Genomic DNA, 22,702 nt, shown 5'->3' with positions numbered 1-22,702 from the left:
CTTAATACTGTGCTAACAGGTGAGTTATACACAAATTCACACTTTGGACAGCCGTCACAAAAGGGGAAATAATCTAATAAACATTCTTATTTCTGCTCAAAATCTGAGTCAGCACAAGAAGCAGTGTGGCGACGAGATGAACCTTTTTCAATTTCCAGGCGAGTGATGGGTTGAACTACCAATGAAAGGGAAGGATACTGTTGATTAACATCTGACAGTAAAGTTACCTAGGCAACCAGAGCCTGGAATGTCATCCAATCACCAGCTACGATGTGATGCAAAATGAGTGCTTTGCTTCTCGTGTGGACGCAGATTAAAGCTGGGCATTAAAAGATGGGAGTCACCAAAGACTAACTCATGACCATCCCAGGAACTACAGGGATGTGAAGTCTATCAATGATTCAGTAGCTTATTGATCCAAGTTAGGCAGCAATAACTTGAAGCGATTAATTTCTGTCTGACTTTCTCAGTCTCTCAGATCATTACGAAGGAATTTTGGCCCACTCTTCTTAACAGTTCATTGAGATTTGCAACCATTTGTTTATGCAAAGCTCTCTTAAACCACACATTTCATTCAGGTTGAGGTCTAGACTTTGACTGCACCATTGGAACAACTCGATTCGTTTGCTTTTCAGCCATTTTGTTGTTGATTTCCTGCTGTGATTTGGATCATTGTCCAGTTGCATGACCCAATTTGGCAAAGTGTTGGCTGTCTTAGGTGTTCATGGTCGACTCAGTAACTGCAAGCTGCCCAGGTCCCCTGGCTGCAAAATAAACCTAAATCATCACCCCTCCACCACTGCACAGTTGGTATGAGATGTTTGTGTTTGGTTTTCTCTAAACAAGATCCTGTGTATTGTGGTCAAACATCTCCACTTTGGTCACTGTCCAAAGGACATTGTTCCAGAAGTCTTGTGGTTTGTTCCTAACCCATGCTGCCATGTTCTTTCTCCTGGGAGCCAAAAAAGCCATATTTGTTTTGTCTTTTTCTAATTGTGCTGTCATGAACTTTAACATTTAACATGCTAACTGAGGAATGCAGAGTCTGAGATGTAGCTCTTGGGGTTTTTGCAGTTTTTCTGAGCATTGCATGGGGTGACTGGCATTTCTTATTCATGATTTGGACACGCCTTTTAACCTTACGGTGTAACCTCCCACACCCTGACGTGAACCTCCCAGAGAATTATTACTGCCCGTCGGGTCAACGGAGCCTGCACTGACTTGAATGGTGTGGAAAGTTACAGTACAAGGTTAGGAGGGGTTTCTGGTTCAGTTCAATTCAGTTTCATTAATACAGCGCCAAATTAAAACAACAGTCGCCTTGAGGCGCTTGATATTGTAAGGTTGACCCTATAATAATACATACAGCGACCCAACAATCATATGACCCCCTATGAGCGAGCACTTTGGCGACAGTGGGAAGGAAAAACTCCCCTTTAACAGGAAGAAGCCTCCGGCCATCTGCTGCGTAACTTACAGCATTTCTGGTAATGACTTAAGTTACGATGTGGAAGTCTAAATCAAGATTCAGCCTTAAAACATATGTTCAGGTGACTAAAGGTGACTAAACAACAGAAAAAGTACATTTAGGAATGTAACATCCATCCATCCATCCATTCGCTTCCGCTTATCCTTTTCAGGGTCGCGGGGGGCGCTGGAGCCTATCCCAGCTAGGAATGTAACAAACATGGATAATTCCATAGATGGCACAAGGGATCAGTAAACGGCAGATAGATGAGTTTGAGGATTGGTCTTTGCAGTCACCTGATCCTATCATGTTCTGGAGGCTTGTGAGTGTCTTTTAGCTGCACATCTGTACCTGTAACAGCTGTCACTGTAAGGATCTTTTATGAATATCTTAGTACATTTTGAACACATCCCCAGCTTAAGATGAAGTTACACCGAGGCCTGTTTGCCGCATTTTTGACACCTGTCCCACCGGTGCCATCACAGCGAGTCAGGCTCTTACTGCTCCGGCAGACAGCGAAGGTAGTTTTGAGCTGTGAGCGTAAACTCGATTTGTGTCATATCACGCCACACTTCAGAATGAGCTCAGTCAATAGTCTATCAGGCTGGCAGCTGCAGGAATGCACACAGAGAAAATGAGGACAAGCGGGGGGGAAAAAGAGAAAAATCCTGACAGGCTGCCAGAACAGAAAGAAGTGAAGTAACATAATCATTCACAGAGCATGAAGGTGTCTCGAAAATTGAGTGTGAAAACCAACTCACATGACTGCAGCAGCGACATGCCCTAAATTTCTGTCTCCCCCTTCTGCTTTAAGAGCAAGTATAAATGATTATTAATGCATTATTCACAAAACAGAGCCGTCTCTCCCCCATTTTTTTTTCTCCACTGATGTGCGCCTTCTCCCTTTGATGATATAACCAAAGTAAGAGGGGAGAAAAGTGAGGGAGCACAGAGACTGGGAAGTTCAGAGGATGGCTTTTTTCTCTTGGGAATGCAGAGCTCTCATCCCAAAGGGAATCCTGCACTCTTCTGAAACAGTCTGAATCTTCCCGTAGACCAAGCAGCAGCATTTACATATCACTCACATAACCTCTCTCTCCGCCATGACTGCAACAAATGCCGACACCGTCAGCGCTTACATCCTCTGGCTGGCTTTCCATGACACAGGTAAACGCTGCTATATTCCTGTTCATATCACTTCCTCTTCTTTCTTTTTCAAAAATATTTTAATTTAAGATTCACATGATGACACAAATAGGAAAATGTTAAAGGCAATTTGGGAAAAGGACTGCAGAGAATAACCGCAGAATCACCCAGTGAGTTCTTTGAACTGGGGGATTCAGATATGGCAGCAGCAACAATTGGATGAGCGCGCTACAGGGAAGATGAAAGGCAGTCAAACTTGTAGACGTAATAAGTGGGCTGAGGCCTTTCATGATTCATACTGAGGCTTCATCTCACCGTTCAGGCAAGCCAGTGATTCCAAATGTTGAATAGGCTTATATATATCGGTGGATTCTTTGCAGGCTTAGCAGCGGATGATACAGAGCCAGTTAACGTCCTCCCACTGTTTATAGCAGGCATGGAGACACATGCAGTGACACAGAGCTACCCTTAAATTACTTTTTTTACCTTTGGCTTTTTAAAAGAAAAGTAGAAAATGGCATTTTATTGTCACCACTCTTATATCCGTGAGTCCAATGCAGAGCTACAGCTAGAAGGCAGCTTAGCTTAGCCTAGCATAAGTGCTAAAAGTAAGGAAATGGTGAGTCTGGCTCTGTTACTGTGCCGGGTTGATGAATAGTTCAGCACATAACACTTATAAACTTGCTTTTCCCTTTTTGGATTTAATCCGAGTTTAATAAATGATATATAATATGTTAATTGGTGACCTTTAGAGATGCTAGTAGGGGATTTTGTTATCTTTGGAGAGAGCCAAGCTATCTGCTTCCATGTTTCCAATGCTCAGCTAAACTTGGCTCTATCCAGCCAAAAAATATGTAAAATGTGATAGTGAAGGTCTGACAGGAAAGCAGGGAGGGGAAGAGGGGATATTACAATGCACCATGTGCTGAGGTTTTCCTAAATATTTGAAATTTAGTTGTTCAGCATTTTGGATATATGGCAAGAATTAGGCCTAGAAACTGGTCTGCAACTATTTGGCAACCACGAGTTGCCAAATAGTTGGAACCGTGAGTATTCCCAGACTGAGAAAAACTTTGTGATTACTTTAGTTGGTGGCAGATTACTACTGTTGCCCATACAAGCTGTATGAAAGATGCCAACTTATCTACACACACTCCCCAACTATTGGAAATGGAGAACATTTGCCTTTAGAGTAAAAGAATTGTCTTTTAAAATGTGTTTGTTGCAGTGGTAAAGTACAGTTTTTGCATTAGATTGCACTTTTCCCAAGTTTTACTTCTGCTCAACTAGTGGTTAGCAGTTAGTATTCGCAGTGTGATGTCACACACTTGAAGCTGTCACCTCGAGTTGTCGCCGTACTCGTGTTTTATAACCAGATGTGACGAGAGAGGAGTGGATCTGACCGCAACAGCGCACAGAAGCATATCCTGGATTGTTCTCCTTTGTGTCGCTTAGAATTTACAATTGGAAAGAGTCATAAAGCCCATAAACTCATCAAGAAAGCGTTTACTGAGTTGAGGCAACCATAGGATCCCCCCCCTCACCCACTCCCCAGATGGCCACTATAAGAATGCATGTTGAAGGTATTTCTAACCTGGAGGCTATGTCCATTTTTTAACTGTCTATCAGTTTTGCTCACTTTTGGCACCTGTCTCAAATGTCCATTGAAGCAAAGAAGTGTTTTGGACAATTGTTGGCTTTATTTTCTCTTTTGGGCATGCAGTAAATATGTTTCTACCATGGCTCTCCGAGAATACATTTTTTTTATATTTTTTTAAATTTAGTTTTATGTAGACTTGGCCTTGTTTATGGATGACACAACTGTCACCATGGTCTGGTCACTGTTAATACTGGTCCTTTATGGTAAGCTGACTGACTGCAGATGGTCATTAAATGTTTCCTGTACAAGTTATAATTCTTCCCAATCTACGTCTTGGCAAGAAAGCAAATTCGTTTTTGCAAGTTACTCTAAAATTACTTTATATTTTCATGTCTCTGGTAAGCAGATCAGGAAAACATATCAATCCATTTTCCGTAATCCAATAATAGAAAGGAATAAGTTGCAGAATAATTTCCTGCTACCCCAGATCATTGTTTTGCATCGATCTTTTCTCTTATGATCAAATCCACCTAAAGTTAGGTGGTGGCCCTGCACAGCTAATGCTCCTCTGGAGTGTGCATATGCCAAGTGAGAGGGATGTCAGCAATAAATAGATTAAAGTGTGTAATGGCCCAATAACCACCCCTGCACTTCTCCACCATGCACGGTTGATTCACTTAAAAAAATGTCTGCAGCTGTTGGGGATGACCTAAGTTCAGATTTTCTGTTCAGTAAGAAACTGGAGGAGGTTGTGTTCAGGTCTAATTGTCTTTGTATAGAAAGAGAAATGGAAAAAACTGCGGAAAAAAATGTGAATTTAAAACTGTTTAGAAAGTGCAAAAGTGCACATGAATGCAAAACGGGTGTCCTTTGTGTTTGTGTGCTCATCTGTGCCAAGGTGTATAAGTGTACCAACTGTGTGAGTGCGTGTGTGTGTTATAGGAAGCAGTCACAGTGCTGCTGACGGCTCCATAAAGGAGCCTTTGAATGGCTTGGCTCTGGTAAATTTGTAGCAGATGTGGGGGAAAGAATATCCACCCAGGTTGAGTGGCCCTTCACTGCTAAGGCGACAGGAGTCCAATCCAGGGTAGGCAGACGGACGGGAGACAGGAGCCAGGAGACACACACACACACACATTCAAGCACACACAAACACACACTTGTTGGGTGAACTCCAATCAGCCAGGAGGGAACTCTGCACGGCACTAAACAGTAGACAGGACCTTTTCTTTGAACCACTCTGGCTCCTAAATTGAAAATAATTCTCACTCTTATTCCTAACAGAAAAAAAAAACAAAAAACGGTTGAGTTCCTTCCTTGTGTTGCTCTCTGGGCACGTTTTCCATTCGAGCGTACAAGTTAACTCCAGGTGCTTCGGGGATGGCCTCCACACACACTGGATCAAGCCTCCTTGTTCCCTCTGGACCCAGGGAGTCTAGAGCGCTCCGAGGCCAGGCTTTATGCCACCTTTCCTGGCTCTGACTGACGCCAGAGGACTGGTGGTGGGGGAGACTGGCGCCTCACTGCCAATTAACATCCTCTCACACTGAGAGCACGGCCAGGTAACACATGATAGGCCTGAGTCTTTCAAGCAAAGAGCTGGGCAGACAGTCAGGTGGGGTGACACTTATTAGCTTATCCATGTGCTGGACATCTGTCAGCGATACGACCCGAGGCAAGAGTTTCTTTCAATACGATGAGAGGCCCAGCATGTTTGAATAGATCCTGCACAAATATATCATTTGACACATATAAGAATATCTGGTGATGCGGTGTGCAAAGAAATAATCCCACGTAAACACCCTGTACAGCTTTTGGAGAAATGAATGGGAATAAATGGCTTCAGCCGTGCCTTTAAGTGCTGTAAAGGCAGCGTGGACGGTAAAATTACCGAGTCCGAAAACTCATGAATAAAGTAAAAAACAGAAACACGGTTTGCACAGAGGAATCCAAAACTGTTCCCTGCACCGTGTCAGCAAATCCAGCCCCGACTTTAATTAAAAGTAGTCTGGAACATTTATCACATGGGGGGACTGAAGCTCATTCACACAGTTTCTGCCTCCTACACAGGCAATTACAGCTGATAGACGGAAGGCTTAGCTTTATTACCTGCATTGCTATAAACACGGCGTATGTACAAGAAGCTTTTCTTTCTTTTTTTTTTTTCTGGTGATGAGGGATCCTATGTGCCAGCTCATAAATGAGGCCCCAGCACCGGAGGCAATCGGTAAACACAAAATGAGCTCAGTCTCTCGCCCCTAAACTGCTGTTACGACTGTGACCGCAGTGCTAAAGCTGTACTGTGTGATGAAGATGTCCCTTCAAAGCATAAAACTGCAAAAAAAAGAAAAAAATAAGAAAGATTATATGAATGCTGGGAATTGCCCTGCAGTTTTCGTCCTCGGTCTGGATAAGAATGGTTCTTGTTCCCCCGTTAGCCGGTTGACAGAAGCGATCTTGCATGCAAGGGTGCTTCTGGAAAAGCAGACCCAGGAGAGTAAGCAGATTTCTCTGTAAGCAATACGCCCGTCTCGGTGTGTAAGGGCAATGGCCACTTTGTCTGTTACTCAGGCTGTTCCATCTGACTGCAAGTGAAAACAAACAGCAAGAGGGGAAATTTCACACCCTGGGCACCTCCTTAGCAGATAAATCCCCTACTCCTCTGCCCTTTCTCCCTGTCTTTGTATTTGTTTGTATTTGTTTGCATTCTCATTTTTCTGAAATCTGCTTGTGTTTTATTCAACAGGCCGTAATGCTCTTCTCGTTTCATCCTACCTGCAGATGAACCTTGGGCAGGATAGATAAAACTGTCGCAGTTGGCCGGCGGGCATCGCTTTCACTTTTAATTAAAGCTTCACACCCAAATAAATGTAGCAGAGTATCACACCCACTCATATCGCCCTGTGAAAAAAGTCCACCGGGGCCAGATGTTTGCCTTAGCGAGGATAAATATCTAAGTGGCAGCTTTCTCTGTAACGGAATCTGCTCCCTCTGTCGTTTTGTCGGATTAGCTGGGGTAAGGAAAACACGAGGATCGTGTTCCGAGCGTTTCCCAGTCGCTGGCTGCTCAGCATAAACACCAGGAGTGCTTGGCCTCCCTCATATCCGCCTCCTCAGCTCCTCCACCTCTCTCCTTGGCCCCTGGGGTTCTAGCGCAGGTTTGTTTTAGTAGTGTAGTCCCAGAAGAGTGTTTGGTTGTGTTGTGTGTCACACTGGGTGAGTGTTTGATTATGTTAAGCGTTACACAGCGCGAGTGTGCATGTGCAGAAAGGCGGGAGATGTTAATCCCTCTCTGCTTTGTCCTCTGTCTGTGCAAGACGCTTCACACTGGAACGTCGCAGGAATTCACGAAGCCGCCGCTCTGAGGGTCTCATAGTTGTGCGCAGATTAATAAGATGGCTACTTGGATATGCACAGAAAGAAAGGAGGTATCAAGAACGCCTCAGTATGCTCATGCTAATCAAAGAGACTCATTTAGCAGCCATACTTATGCCATGAAGGGCAATTCCCATTAGACTAATTCCAAGAAAAGACACAAAATCAGTACTGAATTTCTAAAACCCGGAATTGTTTTGTTTTTACCTTGTGTTTCATGTTTAGTTTTACTTTGTGCATTTGTCTTGTTCCCGCCAGCTGGATCACCTGCCTGTGTTGTGCCACAAGTTTTTAGACTGAGTCACCGTCCAGGATAGAGATGACAAACATAAGGCCCTGGGGCCAGAATCGGCCCAGCAAAGACTCCAATCCAGACCACTGGACAGTTTTGGGAAAACATGAAGGCGGGAATTCATTTTTGAACTTTTTGAAGTTTGACAGCTGCTTTTCCTGCTGATAAAGACCTCCCTCACAGGCATTTATACTACACCAAAGTAGTTTAATAATATAAAAACAAACGACATGACAAAAAAAATCATGCTTTTAATTGGCTAATACAGAAATTTTGGTTAAAAGTTCAAGTTTTAGACATACGAAACAGTCCGGGCAGTGAGCTACCAGAACCTTTTCTGTAATTGTACACATTTATCATGTAGAATAATTGAAATGTGATGGTGTAATTTCACCTCTTCATCTTATTTATTAAGATATCTCAGGGATTAAATGTGTAGTTGAACATCTTTACACTGACAATTGATGTAATATAAGTTTGACACCCGGGGCTTAAATATAACTGGAAAATATGCTCTTTGTACAAGTGTAGCCTTTTTATCAGTTAGTTAAGCAGTTAAAATGTCAGCATGTGATTAGGGGTTTAACATTTGAATTAGGAAACTCTCTCAGCCTAACTTGTAGTAGAAGCTCTTTTAGCAGAGAAGTCCTCGGGCTGCAAAAAGGATGGAAAAAGGAAACACAACAACAACACAAAAAGGCCCGGATATTGACTGAAGATAGGAGTGGAGGATGATCATGGGATCCTTTCCATGGCAAAGACCTCTTCAGATATATAATACTTAAAATCAAATGAAGAATGCGCTCACTATGTGGCAGGGTGTTTTAAAGGGAAAACAAGAAAAACCAGCCATCAGCTGCAAGAACAGAAAAAAACAGATTAGGCTCTGCAAAAACATCTAAAACAGCAGACCGGCGCTGGAACTGCATTCTTTGGATATCTTAAAGAGAATGACGCATCCTCTGTAAAACACACTGGAGCCAGTGTGATGTATGGACACGCACAGCTTCCAGTGGCGCTGGGTCACTCGTGTTTATTAGTGATTTGACAGAAGACAGAAATGATGAGCTGCGATGTGTACGGAGCTTTACTTCCAGCTCGGACTCCTCCAAATGAGGGAATGTTGATTGGACTGTGCTTCAAAGTGCAGATAAATACTAGCCCAAAAGATACTCAGGAAGAAACCTGGGGTTTTTAGGCTTTAGGTAAAGAAGGAGGAACATTAAAGAAGGAGGAACAGATTCATCACAACATAACTGAGCTGAATTGCACTTGAAGACAGCAGAAGGAAAGACCTGGCAAGGCATCACAAAAAAGAAAACTCATTAGTTATTGAGATCCATAGGTTTCAGACTTCGGGCAGCCGGTTTTCATTTGACTCCCTGCAAATGGGACTGTATTAAAATACATTGTTTTGTTCAGCTCCTTGAATTCAAGCGATTGCACTCTAAGTCATCATCATATAACTGCAACCTAAATATTTTCTGTAAGTAATTTAAAGAAACAAAAGAAAAGTTTGTCCTAAGTTATCCACACACAGCTTTACTCGCGCTGGCTCTAACACATTAAAAAGTAATGCACTATAATCACATTTTTCTGTAACATAGGCAGTTTAAAGCTCCGCCTGGCTGTTGTTTTGAGATTGCCAGTCCCCCTGTGGTTCAGCTGATGCCTTGACTCGAGATTTTTGTACCTGTTTTTGCTGCTTTGGTTGACCTTTTACTGAACTGGGCTGGACTTCTGTGAGTCTGTTTTTCTGAAATTAGGCCTCACTCTTTGTTTTTGCAACCTGGCGTCGTGCACACTTTGCATCTTTATTTTCGGGTCCTCCTTTGAACTTCTGAACTTTAAAAAATAAATGTGGTGTTATGTATTAATATACACAGCTGGAATTAGTGTTCAACAAATGCACACAAACCATTTATTCTTTCTATTCCAAAAGCTTAAATATTATGATCAGAAATTTGTGATTAGTAGTCTGATGGTGTGAAGTGTGTTAAGCATGTGTTAAGAAATGAAACACAGAATATCACCAGCATTATTTAATTCTGCATCTGAGGCCTCCGTGGATGATACATGTGCTGGTTTTTTAAATTAATTGCACACTTTTCTAATGAGTAAGCTTTCCTTCGCCATGTTTGGCTGTATTTTGGAAACCCAGCTGAAGCACCTGGCCCAGTTGGGTTCTGGTTTGGGGCTACAGACTGGTCCCACTAATAGGCACTTGAGCCCCCCCGCCACATCCGCCTAGTACCATGTTCCACTTAATGAGGCTCTAGCCTAGGCTGTAAACAAGCCCAGATGCAACCCCAAAACACACACAGGAAATGTCTCATGACCATAACAACACAAGGATCCTGCCAGCTCATGCATGATGGGGTGTGAACAGGAAGGCTGATCCTTGCAGGTTTTCTCCCTCTCTCCTCCACAGGCAGTTATTATCCTGAGGGAAAAGGCCGCATGTGGTACTGCTGCTGTAGCCCTTGGTCTGCATGCCAAATCCTCACCAGCCGCCAAGATCATCACAGACCGTTGCCTCACTCCGTTTCCACAGCCTACAGTTACAGTATGTACACAAACCGCAGTTTATTCAGCACTGTGTTGGACCTGGCATGGCAGCTTTAACACGCCACAATAGGAACAATGTCTTATACAACAAGGTTTTTCTTTTACTTGTAGGGGGTTCAGACCTTGACAAAAGGTCCAGTGTTGGAGTGAGTGTGGCCCCAGCTGGTTCCTTTTACTCCGCAGACTGGCTAATGTACAGTGATCAGCCTGAGTCAACAGTGCTGGCTAGAAAGGGGCTTAATTGATGATAGGAAAGTTGTTTTTTGGATAAATGTGTTTGAACTGCCCCAAAATGTCCTATTCAATAAATTCTCCTTTTATTTACAGAATACAAATAATCCCGGGCAACCTGAGCGGATACTTGCATAAAGTGCCAAACACGCAAGTTAATTAACGCACTCATTCTTGCAAACAAAGAACAGAAGCCAGGCTAGAAAACTGTTCCCATTGGTGTTATATTGAGGACTCCCCCTACACCCTTCAACTTTCCACACACACCCACAATAACAGGCACCATTCACACAGCGCCGCTTTAATTAGCCAATTAAGTCTGGTGGAGTAAAATCACCCCTCTGTTTTAAAGTGATAATTCAACATTTGTTATGTAGCGTCAGTTTGAGCCTTGTTCCATCCACCTGCCGGTTAGCTTAGCTTAGCATAAAGACTGGAAACAGGTGACAAAGAAAACATTTAAATCTTGCTAATTAAGATTTTACATCAAATTTATATAATCTTTTTGTAAAAAATATTTGAACAGAACCTCTCTTGAAACCGCATCTTGTTTGGATAAGTCAAACCTCACTGTTTTCCCTTCTTTCCAATCTCTTTGCTAGGTAGCGGGTGGCTAGCTTTAGCGTCATGTTTAGCAAAAAGACAGAGTGGTACTAGTCTTTCTCTTACTCTAGTCTTTCTTTTACTCTAAGAAAACAAGAAACTATTGACTTACAATTTTTTTGTGCGTGTAATTCTGTGAAATATTTGCTAATTACAAAGATAGCCAACGGTTAGCTTAGCTTTGCAAAAGACTAATGGTAAAATAGTTTCAGACTTGTGATTTTTTTATGGAAATAAAATTTATAATAGCATGTTAATGACAGAGATTTAGAGGTACTGGCTTGCAGATTTTCTTACTTGCTCACACTTGTTTCCAGTCTAACTATCAACTAAAGTGATGTGCAAAAGTCTTAGGCCACCCCTCATTGCTGTATATTTTGCTTCTAAGCAGCCAGACTTGTAGTTTTTTAAATGCTCTTGATCAATAATTCTTCAGGCTTTCTGAAGGTCTTTCAGGGTTTTTAGTTTGGGCACTGGATGCTTTCTCACCAAATTTCAGTCCACTACTTTTACCTTTTAGATGACGATTTTTATGTTTGCTTAATGCTGACCTATGAGTCATTCATTGATGAGTCAATATAAAAAGGAAACTAATTTGAACTATGAAGCAGTGTGTTGAGTCAACAGATCGCAGACAACTCAGCTAATTTAAAATTGTATTACTATACACACGATTTGGTCCCATTTTTTTTGTTTTTTTTTTGTTTTTTTTGTTGTTTAATGTAGGAAAGATGCCATAGATAACACAGGCAGATGATGCCAATAAGGGGATTCCCCATTGAGATATTAGTGGAAAACATTTCCTATCCTCAAAAATTGATGAAACTGAATAAATGGAGGAAAAAAGAAAAAGAAGGGGTAGGCCTGAAAAACTATTTACACCAGATAAGTATCTGGAAGTCATGTCTTTAAGAAATGGGAAAAAATACAGGAAAGACTTGACACAGAACCTGAGAGATGCATCTGGCCCTTCAGTTGATTCACTGAAGCCTCATCAGAAATGGTCTCGGCGGAAAGCTGTCAAGAAGTTATTGTTAAGGAAGGGAAACAGGGAGAAAAGATTGACGCATACCAAATTACACAAGAACTGGACTGAAAATCAGTGACAACAGGTGTGATGGAGCGATTAATCCAAACTTAAAATTTTAGTTCAGTTTGTTGTCACGATGTATGGAGGAGGTCAAGTACAACAGTGAGTGTCTGTAGCCATTTATAAAACACAGTGGAGGCTTCTGATTTCTTGAGCTGCATTTCAGCCAGTGGTTTTGGGGATCTTGTCAAAATTGATGAAATTATGAACTCAGAAAACCACCTGGAAAGTGTCTGATTGGTAGCAGCTTTATTTCTAGACATGACAGTGCATTCCTGTCATACTTAAAGAAATTCCAAAAACGTATACTTTTAAGGCTATGATTAACATATTTACACATATTGTATTTCTTTGTGTATTTGCACATTTGAATAAATCTCTGGACCCATTTTCCTGGCAAAATCTAAAGAAATGAGTGGTGTCTCAAGGACTTTTGCTAAGCTACTAGCTAGCAGCTTATTGTTTGAATACAGATATAACGATGGTACTAGTGCTCATCTCAGTTCTGCCAAGAGAGTCAATACACTGTAGAAGGAAAATCTGGAAAATATTCAACAAAAACAGCAGGCTTGCAACTTTGCAAATAAGTAACTTTTCAGACTTTATGCTAAATCTGCAGAGGTAGCCTAGCAGTCCTCTCATCTCACTCCCTGCAAGGATGTAAATGTTTGAGATTAAGACTAACTCATTGTTTTGCATACAGTTTATTGGCCTTCTTTGTCATTGCAAAGGCTCACTGACTGAGAGCAGGCGTATGCGATTACAGACAGCATTAGAGCCATCAGTGCTGCAGTGCCAGTTTTTCAGAGCATTCATCATCTGAAAACTTCATGAATCAAAACAGTCAATATGAAATAGAACTAAGTCAAAAAAAATAGAGAGGAAAAAAGGCAGACAAGAACAAACTTCAAAACTCCAAATCAAAGCGTGTGAAATGCAACGGAGAATAGCAGATCCTTACTGAGCCCGGGGCTGGGGGGGGAGGGGAGGATCAGTGGGTGGGGGGGGGGGGCGGTGTGCCTCCTTTTCTCAGAACACAGAGCCGAGGGGTGAGCCTTTGATGGCGGAGCGTGACATGAGCACATTTAGGATGGGGGTGCAGCAGCAGCAGCGCGACAGCAGACACACTTTGCCAGAAGACCGAGCTCCACATCTGAGCGGTTCTGATCCATTTTGGCACTCGCTGACAGAAAATCTGTGTCAACATTGTGACTTTCATCAACTGTCCTGCTTTGACTGACCCACTGGAGCTGTTCCACTTGTTTTGAAAAGCTAGACTCGAGAACTGAAGGCTGTTAAGTTTTCGCTTCCCGGCGTTAAGCAAGAGTGCCACAGATTCAAATGCTGAATGTAGCCCGCTGTTGTTGATCCTTTAGTTAGCGAGTCAATGGCACAAACAGTCCACAGGGGTTTAAAGATGTTCAGGAGGGCCAGAGCAGGTTTCAGGGCCGAGCTTAGACTCCCACATCCTGTCCATTTCCGCTCCCTCCCTTTAGAGTGTTTCTAAAAGCAGTCCTTGCATGGGTTTGTGTTCTTTGTTGATGCTTTTTTTCACATTTTTTCCCGTCCTTTGTAACTCCTGCTCCCTCTCTTTTTCTCTGGGGAGAGACTCTTTGGTACAAGAGATTAGAGCGGGTGCTGCCTAGCAACTGAATAAAAATGGCAGCTACAAAAGGGGTGCTCTCACTCTCCAACGTCTGACCTACATAATCCCAAGCCTCTGATCGTGCAACATAACAACATGATGAAAGGCCTGCTGTGATTTAGCCCTCAAACAAATACTTGCCATGGCTGACCCCCTTGCTCAAAGAGCCATCTCGCTTACTGCAGAACACCAAAGGGTGACTTCTGAAATCTTGACGGTGCCTAATTAGAAAGGAAGAAGAGGCTGCGAACGCTATTGGAAATGAGATGAATGTATTTGAGGAGATGGCAGCAGAGTGGCAAAGGAGATTAACAGTGATCACAGCAATGCTGTTGGCTTCAGAGAGCGAGAGCGAGCGGTGGAACCTCCCTCTGTTCACTGATTCATCTCTCCTTCAGCCACAGGCAGACGGAGCACAGGAATGAGTACAGAGGGATGAGAAAGCTTTACTTCTCTGTCTTCTGCTTATTGATCAAAGGACGTGAAAAAACAAAAAAATATATATTTAAAAAAAGATACAGCAAAAAGCTGGAAACTTTTTCTTCAAACTTTCACTTCCTGTAAAGTGCTCCTACTCCCATCCGTACCTCTTATGTTTTTATTTGTTCTGACCTACAGCGCTGTTTTCCCTGCACTTTTGACATCTTTAACTTAATTTGTCCCAAAGTAACTTCACAATTAGAACCATATCCTCTCGGTAATGCCACTTGCTCAAACCATCTTTTGTCTTTGGTGTCTTGAATATTTCAGATAGAGGTCCCGCTCTAGAGACCTGTGGCAAAACTGGCAGTTTTATAAACCAGGAGATCACGTACTGGTTCACTCTAGTAGAAGATCATAGGGTGAGTTAAAATACACCCTTTCAGAACAGCAACACGTTTGAGAATAATGATTGTAGCTCTCACTAATTCTATAACTCTGAACATCACAAAGAGTGGATTTTACAAAACATTGTCATTTTTTCATCCCTGGACTTGGAACAACCCGAAGGTCCAATGTGGTCAGATTGGATATTAAGCACTAGGGAAACAATGGACTTGTAGTCTTGTTGCATTTGAAATGATTGCTTCACAGACGGAGACCAGGTCTGCGATCATTCAGTTGTCCTCCTCGAAGCCACTTGGATGCATCAGGAAGATGATAAAAGATGAAGTCTGCGATCAGTTTGTGTTTGAATGGGGTCAAGTTGATAATAGCATGCAGTCTGTTTGTGATAATACAGCAGTGTGTCTGTAATAAATCACTGAAAATTGCAAATCTGATGTCTACATACATAGAAGATCCCAATAAACAGAAATTCACATGAACTACTTCAGCGTCCAACCAGAAACTTGCAGACCGGGAACAGACAATTCAGAAATCCTCCACAAATAACAACATAGTTAATGCAGGAATGGGCTTAAACAGTAGTCTTGGTAACCTTGCTTTCCTATGGGAGTAAAACCAGAAAACAACCAGTTGGCAACCAGTTGAACCGAGTTTCCTATTGCAAAGAGATGAGCTGCCATTGGACAGACTAACTCCAATTGATTCCAATGTGTTGCCAGTCTCTCTTAATTTATAATTTAGATATGCTGTAGTTATCTGAGTGACTGCAGTCACTCCCGGATGGACTGTGATTGGCTGCAGAAGAGTTCTCTCCTAGAGGTTGTGGCTGTTCATTGGTTTCCAGGTGTCTGAAAGGTGCAGTCACTTCCTGTTTCTTGTGCACTCTTTAGTGTCAGTGGATGACGCTAAAGAGTGAAGTAAGGGCATTATTAATTATGATTTCAATACAACAATAGTCACCCATTTTTACTTTTTTCCTTACCGTGAGCTTTCCTCACTCACTGCTCCTTATTATATTTAACTCCTCTTATATCTCGGAGCGAGTCGACACTCCTTGTTAAGGTCCTGAAACAAAACTTTAGCTTCTTTCTGTAATTTTGCCATCTCAACAACGCCACAAACGTGTGCACCCGCTTGTAAGCCGTGCTGCAGATTGTTGCTGTGCCTGCGTGCTCTTCATTGAAGTTTTAAATGTTGATTTGAGTCCCTTTTGGACGATGTTTAATTCATAGTTCATTCTGATTTTAATTCAAAGGAACACTTCCTCCTGTTCGTGTCTCTACCCTCGTTAGATGAAGATGAAAGGATGAAGACTGAAGGTACGTGTCCTTGAGCTCACATCAAGCACAGTTACAGCTGAGACTGCGATCCACAGAGTAATAAATATCAGGTCAGTGTGATATGGATATTTAATATCTGACTTGTTAAAACTGACCAAACCTTCTAGGTAATGGATAATATTTTAAATACAAACTGACTTTCTTTCCTTTACTGAAGTGAGGCAGATGGGCCTTTTTCCCCCAGACAGCAGCAGTGAAAATATTGACGTGAACTTGGACGAGCAACAGCTGGACTTTATCCTTAAAAATATCTCTCAAACAACACAGAGAGGTAACTGGAGATGGACTTTCAGTACCTGTATACAAACCTCCAACAGATGTATGTATGACACAGTAATTTTGAATGGTGAAAACACCTTTAAGCATTCCCTCTGTGCTACATTAGAGGTTCTTAAACAATAAGAAACCCTCTGCAAAACGGCTTTTCATCTCTCAGTCTGCCTGCTTTCATTAAACCGGCTGGAAAACCTCAGCCCCTCAATCTCTTCCTCTGCCACTTGACACTGAAATCCTCATTTTAGACAAAAAGTCACCATCAAACTTGCCTCAGAGGTCGCCGCGCGGGCCGTGATATCAGCATGCGCGCGCGGTCGCGTTGTGTGGTTTTTGTGCGTGTACTGGGCGTCTGATTGGAGTCCGGTTGCGAGGACTGGTGAGCTGTGTGAACTTTGGTGCTCTCTGACTGCCGCATTTTCATGGAAAGCATCTCTTTGGGGGCCTGCAGGTTTTCAATGCGCTCATTTACACATCAAAACAGCACAGGAAAGGGATAGTGCTCAAGGGGGGTGAGGGGCTGCAGAAGGGAGGGAGGGCAGGGTAATGAAGGATGCTTTATTTTCTCTTTTTACCCTCAGGGTTGGGCAGGGGTTTTAAGTCTATGAGGGAGGCGTACTGATGCCATAATGATCGCCTTTAATCAGACCCATGACCAGATGGAGGGATTTCTCCTCAGCAGACAAAAACACAGTGTCAGCAGCTAAAGCGGGATAACCGCTGAGGTGTTTTTACGCCTTTTAGTCGAAAACAAATTGTACAAATCCCGGATAAACAGAATCAATAAATACTCTGTAAAGCTCTCAGCGCACACAATGAAATTTCCCTGAGAAACCTATAAGGGAAAAGTGTTGCCTTTTCTGGGAGTAGCCTCACTCTTGGCCCAGACAAACTTGGTGCTCAGTGCGACTGACTCTGACACTATTTAACCTCCTGAGCCAGAGGAGAAGAAAAACAGTGCCGAGCCTCAGCCAAACTAAATCTTTCGAGCGAGACCGGGCTTACTTACTCCTGAAATTGGACATTACTGGAGATGGGGTGGGGTCTTCTTCAAAACAAGCCTGCTGCTGATTGGCTGGCGCTCCTCCAGCCCCGCAGACCTCAGGTGTGTGCGCGTTTGTATGCGTGTGTGAAGGCAAGGTGTTCCCGGCAGCCACATATCTGGCGCCAAAAGAACCACAGCTCAAACAAACTGTTTTTGGAATGAACCTTTCTTTCGTTCGTGCCTCTATCTGAAGCGCTGTGCTGTGTGATTCCTTTCCTCTGTGAAAGAAAAGAGCTAAAAATAGCTCTCAGTGACCTGGAAATGCAGCGATAGACTTCATACTTGTGGAAAAGAAACACATTAAAGACATCCTGTCGCTGTTGCTGGCCCCACTTTTTTATTTTAAAAAAGAGGCTTTTTATTCAGCACTACATGGAAAAATATATTTAAAAAAAGCTCAAGAGGGGCTTAACCCTCTGCAGCTCCTATCTAATCAGAGCAGCTCAGCGCAGGTGGGACAAGCTGGTTTGTGTCTCACACGGCAAGTGTTTGGCCTCTCTGGGTCATGTCACTGGAGTGTGAACCGGGGAGGAAGCACGCGCCCCCGATCAGTCGCTCGTGAACTGGAACATGTGGCCTAAAAACACCACCAGCCGAGCCTCGGGCCGCGAGGGCTCTCCAAGCAAAACAGCTCTTTTTAATAGTTAAATGTGATCCACACAGTGTCAGAGTCCAGGACTCGCAGCGCTCGCCTGCCAAAACCGTGGACAGCATCTACAATGGCTGAGCAATGAAAACAAAAGAGGGGAGGATATTGGTAGTTAACCCACATCTTCTTCCAACGAAGGAAGGAATAAGTAATTTAAGTTAACTCATGCGTTGCACAAATCCACGACAACACCACCACGCCAAGTGGAAATGTGGTTAATTTACTGCAGAGACACAACTTGCCTTTGATTTAAAAAATGCTGTGCGTGTCATAACTGAACAGTGGAACAAGCTGTATTACATCCTTAATGACTCGGCTGAAATTCAAGCGGTGGAGAAAAAAATGCAAACGACACAACTTTTAGATGTGCGGAGATGGTCAGCGAGCTCACCCCTGCTTCACCCAGCTCACATCCCGGTAACGTTCCTGGTCATCCCACTTTTACCAAACTATCACTCCCACAAGCTGCTCCTGCTGCTGCTGGTGATTGTGGTGACACAGCACACAATTACACACAAACATAATAAACTCCACCGCTGTCAAACACTAATTTCCACACAACTTGCTGTGTGTGTGTGTGTGTGTGTGTGTGTGTGTGTGTGTGTGTGTGTGTGTGTGTGGTTGCAGTTTACGTTTGCGCTTACACTGTTAAAGTCCAGTAATGTAAAAGCTATTTATTTTCACTTTTTTATGGACCGTGTGAGGAGATGGTAGCGCTCATGCACAGTTAAAATCAGGTTTATTACTGAAAAGTTAGCTGCAGAGGACCAACTTAGAGTATTTGTTCAATGAAAAATAATGCTATGCATACCTTCTCTCTGAATCAGCCAGTGATCATTTATACCTCGTGTCAGTTTCTGAGAGCACGTCGTTGCTTTAGCCAAACAAAATGCACTGCTTTGCGGAATTCCTTAATTCATATCACAAGCGCAGGCTCCAAGAGACACAAGCCGCATATAAACTCGAATATTAAGTTAATAATCCATCTACTCGATGAGCAACCACAGTTTTGGCCGCGTGCGCTAAGCTTCAATCTGTCAGTGAAACCATGCAATAAGGCTGAAATCCACTTCAGGTCTGTCCTCTCACATCAAAGTGCCGAGTGTTTGCACGGGGATCAAATAGAGCAGCGAGAGGGCAACAACAGCGATTCGGCGGAAGGATTAAAACAGCTATTAATTAAATATATTCCTCTGATGATGCAAACATTAATACTTGCCACGGTTTGTCACTCTATTCATCAGCAATTCTCTTTGAGGATTATTGTCGGGGACGCCTCTGGGATGTAGCCTGCGCTTTGGAAGACAACACACGCGGCAGCAGTCCTGCTGTAAAAAAAAAAATCCCTGAAGAAGAAAAGCTACGAAATCTATTCAAACAATCATCTGTAGCCACGAAAACTTATTAAAGGTTGCTGAAACTGTTAAACGGTCATCAAAACAACAAGAAGGCAAGAAAGTTGAGGATGAGTTCCGCAAATTTATTATCCTTCAAAAGGCCAGAACCAGAGGTCTTAGAAAAGGCACTTGATTTCCCACGACCTTTTTAATAAATGTATCTAAACAACAAATCCTGTAAGAGCCAAGGTGAACTTTAAATTAAATATATTGACAATAAATAACACATTTATACACATTTATACAGTTAATCATGCCACTTTCAGGGAGGAGAATACGCTAATATTTCCCAACATACCTCCCCTACGAGTCTCTTTTTCCCTCTCTTTGCAACACCGGGCATGTCTACTGCACAGAACACTATGAACAGGAAACATATGGATAGCAATACTGAACATTTTTCCCTTTATGCACTGAATACTGTTTATAGTTTCTCATGGTGTAGCTTCGTGTCCCTTGGCAGCAGCACAGAAGTAAGTGACAGTTCAATTCAATGCCTCATCTTCATATTAAGTCTTTTAGCAGCTCCTTACACAGGGCAAAGGTGTGTGAGTGTGTGTGTGTGCTCAATCTCAGACGTGTGTGGGGTTGTCTGAGTGCAGGTCAGTCTTGGCCATGTGCAGAACCACAGCAGGAGATTTGTAGTGGCAGTGTGTGCTGCCGCAGCTGACACCGCTGCAGGGTTTCCTACTACTAGTCCTGTCTGCCAGCTTCCTGCTGCACAGGCCCTGCCAGGTCTGCAGGGTCTTGGAGCTCCAAACCCACACCCCGCTGGTGATACCGACCACCAGCGACATGAAGATCTTCAGCATGAACACGGCCACTGTGGGCACGGACGTCTGAAGCGAGCAGTCGCTGCCGGGTCCGTTGAAAGATCCGCACTTCATCTGCAGCCCCCTCAGCTTCCAGTAGTCCATGTTGAGCCTCTCGTAGAAGTAGCAGACTATGACGCAGGTGGCCGGCACGGTGTAGAGGATGGAGTAGATGCCGATTTTCACCATGAGCTTCTCCAGCTTCTCCGTGTTGGTGCCCTCGGTTTTCATCACTTTCCGGATGTGGAAGAGCGCCACGAAGCCCGTGAGAATAAAGGAGGTGCCGATGATGAGGTAACATGACAGAGGGATCAGGACGAAGCCCGTGAGGGCGCCCGAGTCCATGCTTCCTACGTAGCACAGCCCCGTCAGCTCGTCTCCAGCCACCTTCCTCATAGTGAGGATGACGATAGTTTTGAGAGCAGGGATCCCCCAAGCAGCCATGTGGAAGTAGTTGCTGTGAGCTTCGATAGCCTCGTGGCCCCACTTCTTCCCTGCAGCCAGGAACCAGGTGAGGGTGAGGATGACCCACCAGATAGACGAGGCCATGCCAAAGTAGTAGAGGATGAGGAAGACGATGGTGCAGCCGGTGGACTCCAGCCCCTCTTGGATGATGTACAGCTCGCCGTGCTCACGGTCGCAGGCGATGTTCTCGGGCCCAGCCACTGAGCGGATGATGAAGGCCACGGAGTAGACATTGTAACACATGGAGAGGAAGATAATGGGTCGCTCTGGGTACTGGAAGCGGTGAGGCTCCAGGAGGAAGGTCAGGACGGTGAAAGCGGTGGAGACGAAGCACAGGATGGACCACACAGTCATCCAAATGAAAGCAAAGTCTTTGTCCTGCCTAGACCAGAAGACATCCACAGCAGGGGAACAGCGTGGAGCGCAAGACTGGCTCTTCTCCACAAACTGGAACTTGTCTGGGTTCTCGCAGGAACCCACGCTGCCCGGAGAGCGGTTGTTGCCCGTGCCCGGCTGCCTGGGGCGAGGGGGCACTGGAAGCATGCCCTCCCCTTTCTTCCCCTCCGTCCTGGTTTCGTTCTCCGGGGCTTCCATGCACAGAGCGTTGGGGTCATTCCTGGTAGGCAGCTTTTCGCAATTAAGTGACTCCGGCCAGGTGTAGCTGAACTTCTTCATGACGGGAGCGCACTTCTCCTTGGCCTGCTCGCACATGGGTCTGCATGCGGGGATGGAGGTGGACACTTTGTCCGTGCACATGGGGGCGAAGAGGGAGCAGAGGAAGAAGCGGAGGTGCACATGGCAGCCGTAATGCACCAGGGGGGCAAACTCTTGCAGTTTGATGGCAGCCTCCTTCTGGTCGTCGTGGGCCATGAAGTTGGGCATCCGGGTCAGGTTGTAGCCGATCCCCTGGCACATGGGGATCGTGATGAGCTCGCACTTGGCCGGTCTGCCACGCTCCAGGTCGTAGGAGCCAATCTCAAAGCTGGAACCCGAAATCACCAGCAGACACCACAAAAAAATCACCACCTTCAGCGGACAGCCGTCCATACTCATCGTTTCGGCCAAAAAGAAAAGAAAAAAAAAAGGGGTCTCTGTCTTTCAGAAGACACACGGGGTCGGGTAGAGAAGATCCCCGCTATTTCCCCATGTCGAGGGCAGGTCGAAATTCAGCCAGCTCTCCGTTAGAAAACCTCCCCAGCTGCACTCGGAGCGGCTCGCTGTTATGATTTAGTCCTGAATTAAAGCGGTTACTCCCACAGTCTGCCGAGATAAAGGTCCGTGACTAAAACGTGACAGAAACTTCGATACAAGATTGAGGAACGAAAACAAAAACAAAAATCGTAAAATCAAACGCCGGGGAGCTGTGCGTAAATCCTCAAAGTGGACCGAGCGAAGAGAAAAAGAGAGGCAGCGATCACAGCGGCTGTTTGAGCTGCTGTGAGGCTGTTTGTCGGCTCCAGCTCTTCCTCCTCCGCTTTCAGGCTCGACACTGAAGTTTGAAAGCCGCTCAGTGGGACTTCACTGAGGGAGAGACGGAGAAGAGGAGGAGGAGGGTGGGCGCTCCGTGACGCTCACATTTCAGCCCGAGCACTACACAAGGAAAATTATCAGACAGATGCTGGAGGATGGTCAAATACCTCTGACATTTCTGCCCTGAATAGTATGCCTACCCTTTCAGGCGCTTTGCCTGGAGGGTGGGGGGAAGCTGCAATGTCACGACGAATATAGTCGTTTGCACACTCGAGTAAAAAACAAAATTATCGATGTGACAGAAAAGCTGCTGCACTTATTTGGCAACTTTTCAAAACACGACGTAGGGCAGCAGTTAAAAAAGGCAAAAAATCTCACTCAGGAACAGCTATAATAATAAAAACT

The 22,702-nt window shown here is 44.1% G+C and overlaps 1 protein-coding gene across 1 annotated transcript; it reads right to left on the bottom strand.

The window, feature by feature from the left end:
* Positions 1 to 19,612: 19,612 nt before the first annotated feature.
* fzd9b (frizzled class receptor 9b) lies at positions 19,613 to 22,462 on the bottom strand. The gene has a single exon (XM_026193198.1). The coding sequence runs from the start codon at positions 21,878 to 21,880 to the stop codon at positions 20,123 to 20,125; it is 1,758 nt and encodes a 585-aa protein (XP_026048983.1). The 5' UTR covers positions 21,881 to 22,462; the 3' UTR covers positions 19,613 to 20,122.
* Between the last annotated feature and the right edge of the window lie 240 nt (positions 22,463 to 22,702).

This window comes from Astatotilapia calliptera, chromosome 14, assembly GCF_900246225.1.
Source record: "Astatotilapia calliptera chromosome 14, fAstCal1.2, whole genome shotgun sequence".
Lineage (NCBI taxonomy): Eukaryota > Metazoa > Chordata > Actinopteri > Cichliformes > Cichlidae > Astatotilapia > Astatotilapia calliptera.
This window is presented reverse-complemented; position numbering and strand designations above follow the sequence as displayed.